Source organism: Thunnus thynnus, chromosome 14 (genome assembly GCF_963924715.1).
Source record: "Thunnus thynnus chromosome 14, fThuThy2.1, whole genome shotgun sequence".
NCBI lineage: Eukaryota > Metazoa > Chordata > Actinopteri > Scombriformes > Scombridae > Thunnus > Thunnus thynnus.
Window position 1 is genome coordinate 23,086,611 of NC_089530.1, and position 15,936 is coordinate 23,102,546.

Below are 15,936 nucleotides of genomic sequence, written 5' to 3' on the forward strand. Positions count from 1 at the left end.
GAACGACCCCCCACCCCCATCCTCTCACCGTGTCCTCTGCCGCACCCCCTCGCTCTTAAACAAGCGCTCCCAATTAGCACAACGCTTAACGAGGTCGTTAGCAACCTGGCGTCCCAAACTCTACTCGCTCTCCGCTTACATTCGGGGAAGGCTCATCTGGTTAAATGGCACATTTACACTAACGCATACCCAAACTCACACATACACACACCAATACGCAGAGTCATTTCCATATTAATATAATGGGAGCACGTAGGGGTCATTAAAACATCAGAGAGCTGTAAAATCTAAATAGTAAAATACACAGAGCTGATAGCTCCAATGATAGCTTGAGAGAGACAGAGAGAGAGAGAGAGAGAGAGAGAGAGGTACTTTATGATGATATTTGGCGGTATGAAGTGTTTTATGAAGTCATCTCCCAGATTATCTTCCCTATCTTCTCCATATCACCAAAATTTGATGTGAAAAGGTTAGGATAACGAGTTCTTATTCTCCGTGATGAAATAAGGGGAAGAGGTTGAACCGTGGGTCACCGTCGTCTGTTTTTTTTCTCACATTCAATAACATGGGTACTGCTTATTCCAAAATGATGGAATGATGTCTCTCATCACTTTATTCTGATTTATAACTTTATAATAACCATATTTGTATACTTTTGGTCTGGGGAAAAAAAAATATATATTTTAGACTATCGTCTGAACTTTGTGGCAACAGTTTGGGTAAAAGCACTTTCCTGTTTCAATATGACAGTGCACTCATGCACAACACCAGGTCCAAAAAAAAAAAAAAAAAAAAGGTTTCCCCAATTTGTTGTGGAAGAAGTTGACTGGCCTGCACAGAGCCATAATCTCAACCCTGTCCAACACCTTTCGGATTAACTGGAATGTCGATTATCTCCTCACATCAGTTTCGGAAATCATTAAGGCTCTTGTGGCTGAATGGGAGCAAATCCTCTGCAGCCAGGTTCCAACATCTTGTGGAAAGCCTGAAACCAGCAGAGTGGAGGCTGTTAGATTGGATGAAATGCTGTGACATTTTTGTACAATAGAATAGGACTCAATAGACACATCATGGACTCATCTCTGCCTTATCTGTTATTGTCTTATATTGGAAAACCTTGGAGTTATTATCACTTACTGAGAGAGAGAGGCTGCATCTAATCCTCTCTTCTGTTTTTTTTTTTTTTAATTTATTTCTTGCACAAACACTTACACAATCATAGAAAGCAACAATGTTGTCTCAAGGGATTGTGTATTTATGTGTGTTTGTCCTCAGCTTGTGATAAGTGGACTGTCCTTCCTAGACCAGGGCTGCACCGAGACGTCAACCGCTTTGGACACTCTGCCGTGGTTAGCAACGGGTGAGTTCATCCTCTCCACACTACACTTCATCATGGCCAGAATCCATCTTTGTGAAAAACCTCTCCCTCTTCATAGAATATCCGGGTACAGCAGCACGCCTGAATCTGCCAGAGATTTATAGTCTTGCTTAAGGACACTTCAGCAGTGTACTACTCCAACACTGACACTGAGCTACCTTTCTGCTCACATACATTTATGTAAATAAAACCTAGCTATGCATGATGCATTTTTACATTTTCTTGATGTCTTCCTGCAGTGTCCTCTAAGTTTTCTGAGTCTCCCTTTTTTCCTCTACATTTCCCTTCACAACAAACCGGGATATGGTTTTGTTGTGTAGATAGTTTATGGATTGATGTCTTTATCTCAATGTTATATTTGGTTTCAGTTTACACTTCTCTTGTCACTTCCCCCCGTCTGCCGGCTTCTCTGATGCTCTTTGCTTAGAAACTTTTCCTTCTTCCACCTCACCTTCTGTCTATATGTGGATGTTTCTGCTTCTTCACTCTCTCAGGAACTTTCTTTACACCTTCTAAATATAGTTACAGTGTATATGCGTAATATGTACCTCTATATACCACTATATACCACCTCCAGAAGACCTTCAGCTGTAGTTTTGGAGAAAATCTGAATGTGGATTTTGAATTGCTGTATCTGTGCCTTGGACATAGGCCATTCACACTGCCTTATAATAAAAAAAGGGAAGAAAACAGCTGTTGTTGATGCACCGCGGATTCCCAAACCAATGTTCTATTGCAATAATTGTTTTTTTTTCTTAACCTTATGAAAAAGTGACCAACTATAGATGACCTGATGTCACATAGCGATGCTACAATGGAGTTTGATTGCAACACATTTGGTAGCAGCAGCAGCATCAAGAGTAGAGGATGTTTTGCACCAACAGTTAGTGATCAAACGGGAAGAGGATTATTTTCACCAAAAATAGCTTATCTGGCTCAGTTTTCCTTTGTTAGGAACAGTCATGATCTGCTATCACTATTATTATCAGCAGCTGTAATAGACAAAATAAACTTGATGAGAAATGTTTTTATTCCACTGACTGTTATTGGTTTTGTATGCATGTGATTTTGCTTTGTTCTCATATTTTGTAACACAAGTATTTTGAAAAGGAGTCAGTTAATATTTATAATATTTATGTGTCCAAATCTTGTGTTGGTTATTCCCACCAAAATAGCGTAAATTAAAGATAAATATATGAATAGATGAATGTACTTAACAGGGAACTCACAACTGAATACAGCAGATTCCCTCCCGCTCTCCAAATGATTTATATAGTATTTTTCTCAGGGTGTTTATTATTCATAACTGCACAGGCCAGAGTGGATTATCCTGCTTATACCACTGCTACTTACCAGTGATCAATATAAATATTAATGTTTATTTAACTCTTTAAATAGAGAATTTGTGTCGGCGTTATGTTATTAGATTACAGCATGCATGTATATGAATAGAATTTACATCCTATGTTCATTCATAGTTGTTTATTTCTCACAGCCATTGTATAGTAACAGATGATAGACAGAATTTATCAAAATGATAATGACAACACTTACTCAATTTTTAAAAGTTTGCTGCAAGAGTTCCATCACGATACGGAGTGACTTATGGCTGAACTGAGAAATAATGGTTTGACCCTTTAACACCATTTACCCACGAAAAAGTCAGCTTTGAGCACAGAAATGTCAGCTTTGAACTTCCAAAGGCCAGCTTCAAACCCTCGTTTTTTTTTTTCCCAAGCAAAGTTCAGGTTTATATTTGAAAGGTTATCCTGCTTTCTTAACACTTCTTCATCTGGCTGGATATCTGCAGGCACTTCTTGTATCTATAAGTCTAGTAAATATCTAACTTTTGCTGTGTCTCATCCATCCACAGGTCTCTGCTGCCTCTGTGATTCTATTTAATGCTTTCTATATCTTCTTCAGCTCCATGTACGTCTTTGGAGGCTTTTCGGGTCTCCTTCTGAACGATGTGCTGGCCTACACTCCTCCGTCCTGCAAGGCCTTCTCTGACCCAGATCTGTGTGCTGCTTCTGGGCCAGGCCTCCGCTGCCACTGGGTGAAAAGTGGATGTGTCCCCTGGCTGCCAAAACCACCCGACCAAACTTTCCCTGCTCCTTTCTGCCCTCCATCGCCTGGTATGTTACACCGAGTCCTTCACTGAGTCATTCACTATGTCTTCTGCTTACTTTCTTTCTCCTGTCCTAAATATTTTCACTGACATGTCAACATATTTTCCTTGAAATGCACAGCACAATCACGCAAAAGTGTCGGTCCCAGAAGGCCAATTTTTTCATAAGAATAATAATTATTCCAAAGGATCTGGCTTCTGAAGTTTGTTTGCATACCATAATTATGGGAACAGGAGGTCAATCCTCCAACAATTACCTCATTTTAAAGTAATTAGGATCGGTCCACACTCTCCCTCCTCCTCCTCCTCCTCTGTGTGTGTCTCTGCCAGATGTAGACGCAGTAGCTTTTCCAGATTTTCAGCTTCAGGCCGCTCACTGCAGGTTTAAAAAGAAAGTAATCATGATAGTGCTTATACTGTCAGTTTTAAGCAGAACAAGAGTACAGATGGATTGAATGCCTCGACGGGAACAACGGTTTTACATGTTTGACTACAAATACTTTTTTTATGTACTGTTCTAAGCATCCATTCATTTACATTCATTTATGTGCAATATAGAATTCAATTAGCGCGTACTTGAAACTTTCTCGGGTTGTGTAACTAATCGTTGTGAACACCAAGGCTGCATTTTTTCAGTTACATTATGACTATGAGATATTAAAGGGTTAAAATGTATCATTTACGGAGGCACAACTGAAGTATTTGTCAAGACTCTGTTAGTTGATTTTCATGCTAAATACATGGAAACCAATGGCTGACTGGAACAGTAGAAAAATATGCTCATAACTGTATGAAAATGGTTAATAAATGGTGGTCAAAACTGTAAAATATAGAGTATTTGAGGATAAGGAGTTTCTAAATGTTTACAGTAATACAGATGTGGTCCTTTAGTGGTATTAGAAGCATGAAGGATTTGATGGATTAACATCCCAGATCAGTGTTGATCCTGTGCTGTAATCTCACACGTATGTTTATTCTACAAAAGACAGGATAGCATGTATAAATAGCCAGAGTGAAATAAAGCTGCATAACAAGAATGTTCTCTCTGCATGTATATATACCTGTAAATTACAACCAAACATAGTTAGTTTACACTTCATGAAGCATTACTTGCTCACATATGGCCGCCACATGACTCGTTTTCCTGACATTATACCAGATATTTTGAAAAAAAAAAAGAGCCCGATGAGCATTCCAACGCTGCTCATGATTTTCAGACTGATTCAAACCGACTTTTTCTCACCTTTGCTAATCTGGAAAATGAAACACTCATTAGATTAGTTTAGAAGTCACCTGTTTGAAACCAACAGCCGATTATGATTCGTGGCTTGTTAGAGGTGAAATCCCAGCGGATGAATAAATATTTTCAAAAACAGCAGGAAGAGCTAAACTTTCCTGAAAGGTAGACATTTACTTGTCAAAGAGAGTTTACGATGACATCTGCAAACTGACAAGCATTAAATGTGGACAAGTGAAAGGGATCACACGCAGTATTCACTAACAACTTAACATCTGCTACTGATACTATATATATATATGACAGAAAATCAAATTACATTAATTTCCTTGTCAGAAACTCATTATTATTCCAGTGGCTAACACTGTCCTCAGAGTGTTGTTATCAAGTAAAACAACCCTCGTATGTAATCGGTCTATACTTAAACATTACTGAAGGAGTTGCAAATTAATATTAATAAAACTGTAACATTCACGGACATGCTCCATGCACTCACTTAACATGTTTTTCTTCCTATCTTGCTGTCATTACTTTGTATTATTATATTAATATATCACATACAGACTACAGCAAAACTGTACTCAGATGTGTTAAAGGATAAGGCTGGAAATACTCATGTGCAGAGATTTGTTGACAATAAAACAATAAGTTGATCTACTCACAAGTACCATATGTGTATCCAAAGCCTGATATATCTTCTTAATTTGTGCCGTAAAAACATGTTAATGAGCCACACCATTGCACTGGGTGATGTGTTCCTTCACCACAATGATTATGGTCACAGTTGTTGTCTAGAAACGGCCTCAAAGTCTAATAGTAGTGATCACGTTTTCAGTCTCTGGAGAGTAGTTCTATGTAAGGCAGATGTTGCTGTGTTACGTATCACAATCTCTTCGCTTTCTTGAAGAACTTCAGTACAAAGTCAAGATGTTGTGATATGTAGCAGAACAAGCTAGCAAAGAACTTTATAGACAGAAATGCGTTCCTGCACATGCTCAGTGGTGCCTGCCTTACACAGAACTACTCTCCGGAGACTCTAAACATGATGTTATTAGTCTTTGGAGCCATTTCTAAACAAACCAACGTGACCAAACTCTTGAAGGAACGTCCAGTGCAACAGTGTGGCTCACTGACGTGTTTTTTGTCATTTTTGGACAACAACGGAGGTCTACGGGTTATTGTTGACAATAAGAAAAATATAAAAAATTGCAAACCTTATCATTAAAGTTTTCTTTGTATGTGTGTTCATGTGTGTTTCTCCCTCCTCCAGACAGTACAGATGAGCAGTGTTTCAGGTTCTCAGACTGCGCGAGCTGCACCGCCAACACTCGGGGCTGTCAGTGGTGCGAGGACCGAAAGTGTATCTCCACCTCCAGTAACTGCACGGTGGTGAGTCTTCGCCTGTCAGCGATAAAACAAGTTATCAAAAAAAAACCAAAAAAAAACCCATAAGCAGCTCTTTAGAGTCTCTGATGTTCACGATATGCTGCAATATGTAGATCTGCAGGTAAAGATCTTTTGTGAGCTGCAGTATCAGTATCTTATTTCAAGCAGATGAAAAATTCAAAACTCAAAAGATAAAATATTTAAGATTTGATTAAGGTATGTGTGATTTATATTAAAAACTGTTGCTTAGTGAGTTTTTGTTCTTCTTTTGCTCATTGTGTTCTCTCTCTGTCTCTTTCTCTGTTTTTACTCCCGACCCCGCTTTCTCTGTCTTTCTTTGTTTGTATGTGTGTCTGCATGTTGCTTTTGTCTGTCTGTTTGCTTGGCTGGGTTTCAATATGAATCTTTGAATGAATATAAATCTGTGTGTGTGTATATGTGTGTGTGTGTGTGTGTGTGTGTGTAGCTGACTCTGGAGCTAGCCCAGCAGCATGGCGGCGCTCTGTCTCTGTCTCCCCCTCCATCCATGTTGTCTGAACATCAGCTGAGCTTGTGGAAGCACGGAGCCAGAAGGAGGGGACATGTGTGTATTATTTGACACTTGACACTTCTTGTTAGGCTGCAGGTCAACTCACATCAGGCAGAGGTCAGACTTTAGAGCAGTCCGGTAGGTTATATGGAAATTGGGGTGAATCTGAATCGAAATTCAAAAAAAATTAGGTCCTGTCTCCTCTTGTTACCACCTTTTCTTGACCTCAATTGAAAATAGAATTGGAAAAAGAAAACCACAGTGTAAGGAGAGCCTGCCTGAGCCGTGATTAAGTGATGTAAAAATGTATTCTTCAATAATCAAACACAACACATCAATGATAAGGAAAATAGATCATCAGAAAATCATCAAGACATGACAAAAGATCTTTGTCCTGGGCAGCCAATGATCTATTATCAAGTATTCAAATGAATATTTCTTTATAAAACTACAAAGCCTTCTGAGAGTGTTCACCTCTCAATTTGTTAAAATATATGATTTGAATTATTTAAAAATATTTTTATTTAAATTTGAGTCATTTGCAACATGTGCAAGGTTTTTCTGTTCATTAAAGTAAGTGCAGTAGTTCCTGAGAAAATGGCTAAAATTTTAAATTGTTCAAAAATGCTTTTAATGTCGATATATGATGAGAAATTGATCCCAATCCACATTAAAAACCAGTGATTTGTTCCTTAGACCATTGCTTATCGTCTCCCCAAATTGTATTGCAATCATATTTTTTTTTTAATATCCTTCTCTTCACAAAGAAACAGTCGGAGAAAATAAAGGAACAAATAGATCAGGAACCAAAGGAAAAAGCACAAAATAATACAATCGTACACACAAAAACAAACATTCAAGGTCAAACTTATAATATGTATTAAGTCAGTTTAGCTTTTAAAACCATAGAGGTCATTAGAATTCTTCTAGATTACATTTAAGGGTTTCTATGTGAAGATGTACCTTTTTTATCCTCTCACAACTGATCTGTTTGTGTATTTTAGGCCTAATGAGATTAGAAAAGAAAAGGAAGCACTGAAGCTCCTTTTCTTATAATATATACATCATGAGACCAGTTCTGTTAATGACTGGCATACTGTATTATTGACACATTACCCACACATTATAGTGAGTTCATTTTGTTAACAACCTTACTAATCAAAAGAAAAAGACTTTGTTTTAGTAATTTCCTGTCTGATTCCTTCTGCTGATAAGAACCAGCGAGTTTCTCACGTTTCCTCTTAGGCTTTGAATAAATTTATAAAATTGAACATTTGTCTTGCTGTAGCGTGAGTGAAATCCACAAAGCATAAAGAATAAACACAACTTCAATAAAAAAGTCCATGTCAGCATAATGTGTTCGTCATATAGATTTTCACTCTGCATGTTGTGTTCGGCTGTTTGATTCGCTCAACCGTTACGCTTTCATTCATCTCCAGCTTTTGTTGCACATCGCATTGATTTCTCCAAGTTTATTGCATTTACTGTAGAAGAAGAACTCAGATGATTATGTTTAACTGGACTGGTATTATTTTCTCTTTGTGTGTGCTTGAAGTCGGTGAGGGACTCGTCCAGGTGTAAACGCAGGGAGGAGCAGGAGTGTTTCAGACTGGCCAACTGCAGGAGCTGCTCCCTCAATGTCAACTGTCAGTGGGAGACGCAACAGCAGGAGTGTCAAGCACTGCCTGGTGAGGAAACACACACACACACACGTTCGTTCACATGAGAACAAGCACAGACATGGTAGAATAGATGATCTGGTGGAGTAGTATGGCTGAAAGGCAGGTATATACAGTATAGACTGGAGAGATAAATGAACTGGAAGCATGTATGAAGGTCAGGTGATGAGCAAAAGTGGGAACAACTGCTGGACAAGAGAAGGATTGGTGTTTGAAATACCAGTACACAGAAAAAAAATGCAGTAGTTGACCGTTGCCATTTTAATACTAGGACCAGACTACACAATACCAGCCCAATAACAGCCCACTTTAACAGACTTGTGGCCTCGACAACGACAATTAGATTTTGGCACCTCAATTTACAGGCATAGTCTGCTTCTGGGATGGCACACAAGGCCCTGATAGAAGAAATATCATGTTAGAACTTATTCCTTTTTATCACCAAATTTGACCTGATCACCTGAAATAATGACAATCCTTACCTAAGCGTTGTATTCAGAGGAAACCTTTGTTGTTATTTTTTCTTCAATCTCTGTCTTACTTTTGAATTTTTGGGCCATTATGATTCATCAGTTAAGATAATATGAAACTCACTGATTCTCTACACAGTTCCATAGTCTGACTATATTATCTATAGTGTTAATTCAAAAGTGAAAACAAAGGTAAAGTATATTTTTAATTTAAATAGCTTGTTGCAAACTTTCCAATGCAACAAATAATTGTGTCAGATTTTTTTCCCCCAGTTAATCAAATCTTGATTACAATCCAAACCGTAATTATTGTTTGTGTTTTGTTAAAATAGAAGTCAAAGTGGAGAAACCTGTGTTGTTACTGTAAATAATATTCCACGAGAAAACACACAATGCAAAGTGTTTAATGTCAGTCAGAAGCAATGAACAGGTTTTATCATAATGCTCATATGTCAATTAAACTAAATAACTCAAATCTCAATTGCAAGAATCTTAGAAAGTGTTTTCCTTCATATTTGTTGCAGGTAAAATCTGGTCAGCTGACTTTAAGGAATTCATTACAAACTTGAATTATGTTCACAGATAAGACAGTATTTATATAAGGATATTTCTGGAGGACACGACTCAAACAAAATGCATGCAGCTCATTTCCTAAGAAAATCTTAACAGAACTACTGAGGAAACTTTTTTTTTTTTTTTACAACTTGGCACTGGTGAATTGGTTTCTAATCCGCTTCCTCGGGCAGGTTGAGGTGTTTTGCAGCTAAATTAAAACACCTTGAGGATCGACATATGCATAAAACAAAGTCTTGCATAAAAGACATACAAATGCACACATACATGAACGCTGGTTTCGCAAAAGCAGTGTGGATCAGTTTGACATCGGAGTGGATGCAGATAATTGATACATTATTAAGAGTCTGGCAGCGCTGTGTTTCCCTGCTTCACCATCTTCTGTATTAAACATAATTTGATCAAATTGAAAACTGTTGAAGGAATGCTGTAATATGTTTACACACACACACACATTGGGAGTATTTGCATGTTCCAACACTAACAGGCTGCATTTCCTTAGTGGTCTTCACAAATAAACACCCTCATACATCCATGCAGGCACGCACACAGACAGGATTAGCATACATTCTGAAACACACACTTTTAGAAATACGCTCTCCACACAGTTGCAAAAAGGAAGTAGGCCAATTAGAAATGTTTACTGGATGTTCTGAATATGGATCTGTGGCTGACTAACAAACGAGTCCTACAAAGTCCTCCATGCTCCACTCCACGCTGTGGGGGCCTTTAGCTAGAGCTGCTCTCGGTTTGACTCTGGCGCTAGCATGACTAAGGGCGAAGGAAATACCCTTGCTATTTGAATCCACAGCTGATCCTGTTCAATGCTACAGTATGTAGTGTTGTGCTGGAGGCATGCTAGCTAGCTGCTTAGAACTGGCAAGTTTGCAATAGCTCTAAGAAGAGGTTGTTACTGTGTTTGCCCTTTTTCTCTTGTCCACATCAAGGCCCCGTAGACTCAGATCCTGTTTGGTTTTTTTAACTCTGAATCGACTCTGTTGTTGAGCTGAGGTGAGGCAGGTGAGGTAGAAGTTTTAGTTTTTTTGATTTTCAGTTCCAAAGACTGGGCTAAACTTCTTAGATGTTTCGGTAATAATAACTATATGTTGAAAGTATAACTTTTCAAACTGAATTAACTGTATTGATCCCAGGAGGGAAATTTATCATTACAGCAGCACATGAAGAAACCAGAAAGGTAAATGGGCAACTCGATTAATCAATTAGTTGCCAACTTAATTGCCAACTATTTTTATAATCATTTTCACTCATTCTTTAAGAAAAAACTTCCAAATTCTCTGATTCCAGCTTCTTAAATGTGAATATTTTCTGGTTTCTGTAGTCCTCTCTGACAGTAAACTGAATATCTTTGGACACAACCAGACATTTGAGGACATCATCTTGGGCTCTGGGGAACAGTGAACGACATTATTCATCATGTACTGTATATACAGACAACAACAAAGATCAAAGTTAGAATACAGTATATTAACCCAACCGCTAATTACTACCTAAAAAAATTGTTGACCAAATTTAGCCCAATTATGAATCTACAGGGGGTTTTAGGTTGTCCCACTTGTACTTTTGTGTTTTGTAGGGTTGCTCTTAAATGCTGCAATGAGTCCTGCAGACTGTATGACTTTAACAGATTCTACATTGGTGTATCTTCCATCAGTATGGGTTGAAACAAAGAGACAAACATCAATCTAACATTTTACATTTTTGAGATTTCTGTTAACCATTGAGCACATAACTTGCATACTCTACTCCGACTGGCCAGTTAGTTTCTGACTTTGCTGCCATACTGGTGCAAAACATAGAAGTGTAAGCGACGTGGGTGCGTGAGTAGCAATAAAACAGTCCAACACTGGGTTTTCCTCATAACTTTAGTGGAGTCTGATCCCCATCTCTCTCTTCCTCTACCTCTTCTTAACCCTGAACTACCAGCTGCCTGAATACTGCCACCTAGTTGTGACTGAATATCAACTAAACATCGCAAACACTGTAAACTCTAAAAATATGTGAAAAATATGACAGTTTTACTCTTACAGTAGTGGCAGTGGCACCATAGTAGTACAACCTTGCTTGGCATTATATTTAAGTTTGCAATATGTCTCATTAAAACTGTGTAATACATTGATATACACACACAGGCTGGCAAGATTTATCAGATTCATGTTGCCTTGTCTGTGAATTGTTTTTCTTAGTCAAGTCTCTGGAGCTTGTTTGAGTTATATCATAGATAATTGGGAACCCAGAGAATGCAAAAATCGTTTTTTTTTTTTTACTTCATTGTGTTTCAAGCTACTTTATGTCATCCACCCTATATCAAATGACATTTGCATACTGTTAAAAATTTCTAAACTTTCCCACATCACTGTGAGTTATGGTGGCCAGTGACAGCATGCTGCTGGTGGTGCAGTTCAAAATGATCCTGTCTCTTCTCCAGTCTTTGAGTCCATAATGGTGAACAAGAGATATGAGGACGCTATTTAAGATGGATCCTTTCAATGGGTCACTACCACTGGAAATGATATTAGTATGTCTTTGTGTACATGTTTCCGAGTCCATTAGCATGACAAGACAAGAAACAAAACTTCCATATTTTATGTGAAGAAACAGTGTGGCTGAGATGAACTACTGGAAACGAGCTCCATGTCCATGGCAGCTGTGGCCTTTTCTTTAGACACCATGTTATGACTAATTATTCTAAATGGCTTGACATGTTTATCTCTGCTTTTACACAAAGACCGTAACCTAACCTATCTATTTATTTTTGTATTCCTCCATTCCCCCCCCCCCTTCATCTGTCTTTCTCATCTCATTCCATTCGATTATTGCCCATTTCTGTTGCCTGGGGAAAAAAATAAAGGAAGGCAGGTATTTTCTTTTCTGTAGCATGAAAAGGTTGGCGATGGAAGCCATTATGGGCCTGTGAATGTAATCAGTCCTGGAGTCCAAAATAAACAGCGGTGCTCAGTGGAGGAGAATGACTTTTTCTTCCCTTTCATTCTGGCTAATTGAACGGTCTCTCTACTATTATAGTCTCCCTCAAGACGCTACCAAGTGACTCTGATAAGAACAATGAGTGCATGTGTGCGTTTTTATGGATGAGTTGGTCTGCCTGTCGTACTCAGCCTTTGTTAAAGTTCACACCACGGATATATTCACTATTCTTCATCCCATGTGCAACATATTTCTAAATTCTTGTTGTAACCTTTATGATTCAGGTGAGTACAAAGCAAGAACGCTTTGCTTTGATCTAAAATAATAGCATAAATCAACAATCCAACATCCAATATGATAAATTATATTAACCAATTAAACCAGAAATATCTCTCTTAAAGTAATTCCATCGTCTGTTGATTTGAGAAGCACCGTTGATTGTCCAAGCCGTCATATCAACTCTAAATTCCAGTGTCGTTCCCTCTTGTCCACTAGTCGTCCTCTGTGAGTTTTCCCACCTGACTCTCCACCTGACCCACACACCTGCTCCTCATCAGTCTCAGTACCAGCCCTTGACTAGCATGTCTGCCAGATTATCCTCCTAGCTTGTTTTGACAACTAAATGCTTTCCCAGTTTTGCCTTTTATGGATTAGTTTTCTGAATTATGCCTGCACCTGCTGATGACACAAGCCTTCACCTCGACCAAGTAACACTTTTTTATCCTCTGCTGAATGTGTGAATGTGCTTCTTTTAGTTATTGTTTAAATGTATTTGACAGGGACAATGCTGATTAACCAACAGAAAAAATGTACTGTGAATGAGCCACGGTTAGCTTAATTTTATCTGTTGTCTCTGGCCAGACATTAAAGAAGCAACCTAAAGTTAGAATAAAATGACATCTTGTTAAATTTATGGTACTTTATGGTACTGTGCTTGTTTGTCCAACATTGTCTCAGTCATTTCACTTTAACAGCATTTACAATTGAAATGGCAAATTAAATTTGAAACTTTATAAGCATTACAAATGTTAAATCTTAGCATGTTACTATGCTAACTATGCATCTTAACATGAGAAAATGATACGAGTGAAATGTTCACATGCTTAAAATTCCAAGCTAATATTAACTTGTGATGTAAATAAACTTTAGGTATGCTAACATGATAACACAGTACACATTACACAACATTGTTTCTAAATTCGCTAGCAAGTTACCATGCTAATGTGTAGTTTGTATTAAAACTGTAGGTGTGTTAACAACATTTCAAGCTAAATATTAACGTCACTAATGTTGTGTCTGCTAGTTATCCTGCTAATTGTGCTTGTGTGTTGTCATTCAGAATTTAGCTTAATGCTAAACAGTATTTCAATATGCTATCAGTCAGACTTGACATTTTTACCCAAATATATCCAAGAATAACAATGTTTCCTGGTCTCTTATGAGCATTATGAAAGTTGCTAGCCAAACTAAAACTTATACTGAAGTCTTATTTGTGATTTTATGCTGTCTGTCGACCCAGAATGCCTGCTAAGATGAGTAATGAAGGTGTAAAAGGGATTGTTTGTGTGCCCTTTGTGTGCAGGCCAGCTGTGTGGAGAGGGCTGGCATCATGTCGGCGAGGCCTGCCTGAGGATCAACTCCAGCAGAGAGAGCTACGATAACGCCCAGCACTACTGCAAGAACCTGGGAGGAAATATTGCTTCTTTGCTCACAGACAAACAGGTCAACTTTGTTCTGGAGGAGCTACAGAAATACCAGCTGCAAGACAAGGTGGGTGGTGTAATAAACAAATTCATAAATAAAAGAAATATGACAAGACTTCTCCACTGTTGGTGTGAGGTAGCCTACTTATTATCCACTCTGGCATCTCTGTCTTTTGAAATTCTTGTGGCATTTATGATGCAGAATCCAAACTTCAAATGTGTATTAAGATCCTCCTGAATATGAACCTAAAGTAGTATGAAGGCATACAGTGTGAATGATATTAGAAACCCTTCCTACACAGCTCATATCACCAGTACTGAATTCCTGTGGTTACTTCAAGCTGTTCACATGTGGGAAAAGTGCAGTGGATAGGCTTAACAACAACAAGCTAGTTTGGTTTCTGCTATAGTTTCAAAAGTTGGGATAATTAGCAACTGCAGGACATCTAAAAGTGTCGGTCTTGAAAATTAAACTACAGTAAATTTCAACAAAAAACTGAGTAAGCCATTAAGGTGAAAACATTGTATATTGCATTGTTGTATACACACTAATAATACCTAAATTTGGCTTGCTTATGTGACAAATCAAGTGGTGGTACAAAGCTGAAAGCATCTTGTGTTTTATTTAAAAGGATAGAGTTTCAAGTTCAAGATTTTTAATACTCACATGTGGGTTCAAATAGTTATCGATCGCTGTAATCAGTCTTCCTGTTCATACTGGCCATGAAGTGATCCCGAGGTCACGTCCAATTATAGACAAAATCCATTAGTTTCTTAATGAAGCCTCAGCAGCAGCCTGATTAAGACAAAGCAAGAGGCTATTTTTAAAAGTTTAGTATGAAATGTGTTACTATCCATCCATCCATCCTCTGCAGCTCAGCAAGGAAACAGTCAGTGGAAACACAAAGAGGGGATTTCATACTCAAATGAGTTTAACTTTGATTTAACTCACACTGCCGAAGCCAAAGCTTCAGCTCATTTTTATGGGCACTGTGTCACTTATCTCTAATCATACGTGTTAATAGGAAGTGGATGATGACCAATAACTCTTTTGATGTACAGTATATGGCTTGTGAATACTGCATCAGTGTTAAAAAATGCCTGTATCTTATCAGGCTGGGCATAACTCAAAGTAAAGAATGAAACAAATGCAATATTTTTTACAGCATTTGTCATTTATATGTATAAGCCATATATAGATAGATAGATAGATATATTCCAATTAAATAGCTGCATCTGAATATCTGAGCTTTCAGCTGCCTTTATATTTCCTGTAGAGAACGAACACCAGGCTGATTAATATTGACAACTGATGTGCAACTTCCCAGAGTTCATTATGACATAATACACCTAGAGAAACACTGCTGCTACAACAACAGTGTGATTTATTATAAGAAGCCAGACATTATGTCACCTTAAGATCATAAATATAACATTATTTATTATTGGATGCCACAGAATGTGTGAAATCAAGATCATAAATATTGAGTTATTTATACATGAGTGTATATCAGCAACTAATCAAAGAAGTGTGTTCTGCTGTATTTGCATATGGCAACGACAACTGGTGTGATGTGAAAAATCACAATGAAGACGAGAAGACGGTTTAATTAATGTTGAGATTTTATTATGCAACTTTAGGTAATTAGAATTTCAAAGTTCTGACGTGTTAAAAAATATTTTTGGCAGCACGACACGTAGGTTTGATATCAGCAGGTAAAAAAAAATTGGTCATAATTATTATTTGCCGTCCATGAAGCACAAAAATCAGCTTCATCATCACATCATAGTAAACCAAGACGTCTGAGAAACAGCTGTGAATGTTTTAACACAGTTTATGTGTGATTCTTTGCTTTTCAATGAGCTATTTGTCAAACACTAGTTGAGCAGATCAATCACCCCACACACAC

The 15,936-nt window shown here is 37.9% G+C and overlaps 1 protein-coding gene across 3 annotated transcripts in view; it reads left to right on the forward strand.

Moving 5' to 3' along the window:
• The window catches only part of atrnl1a (attractin-like 1a), a 319,852-nt gene that overhangs the window by 72,875 nt on the left and 231,041 nt on the right, over window positions 1-15,936 (forward strand). For 2 of the 3 annotated variants that reach the window (XM_067610631.1, XM_067610633.1), the window contains 6 exons: window positions 1,276-1,360; window positions 3,302-3,513; window positions 6,014-6,132; window positions 6,596-6,712; window positions 8,214-8,346; window positions 13,906-14,093. In XM_067610631.1, coding sequence (XP_067466732.1) covers window positions 1,276-1,360; window positions 3,302-3,513; window positions 6,014-6,132; window positions 6,596-6,712; window positions 8,214-8,346; window positions 13,906-14,093 — 854 coding nt within the window. The remainder of the gene's footprint in view (window positions 1-1,275; window positions 1,361-3,301; window positions 3,514-6,013; window positions 6,133-6,595; window positions 6,713-8,213; window positions 8,347-13,905; window positions 14,094-15,936) is intronic. The other variant, XM_067610634.1, reaches the window with a different exon arrangement.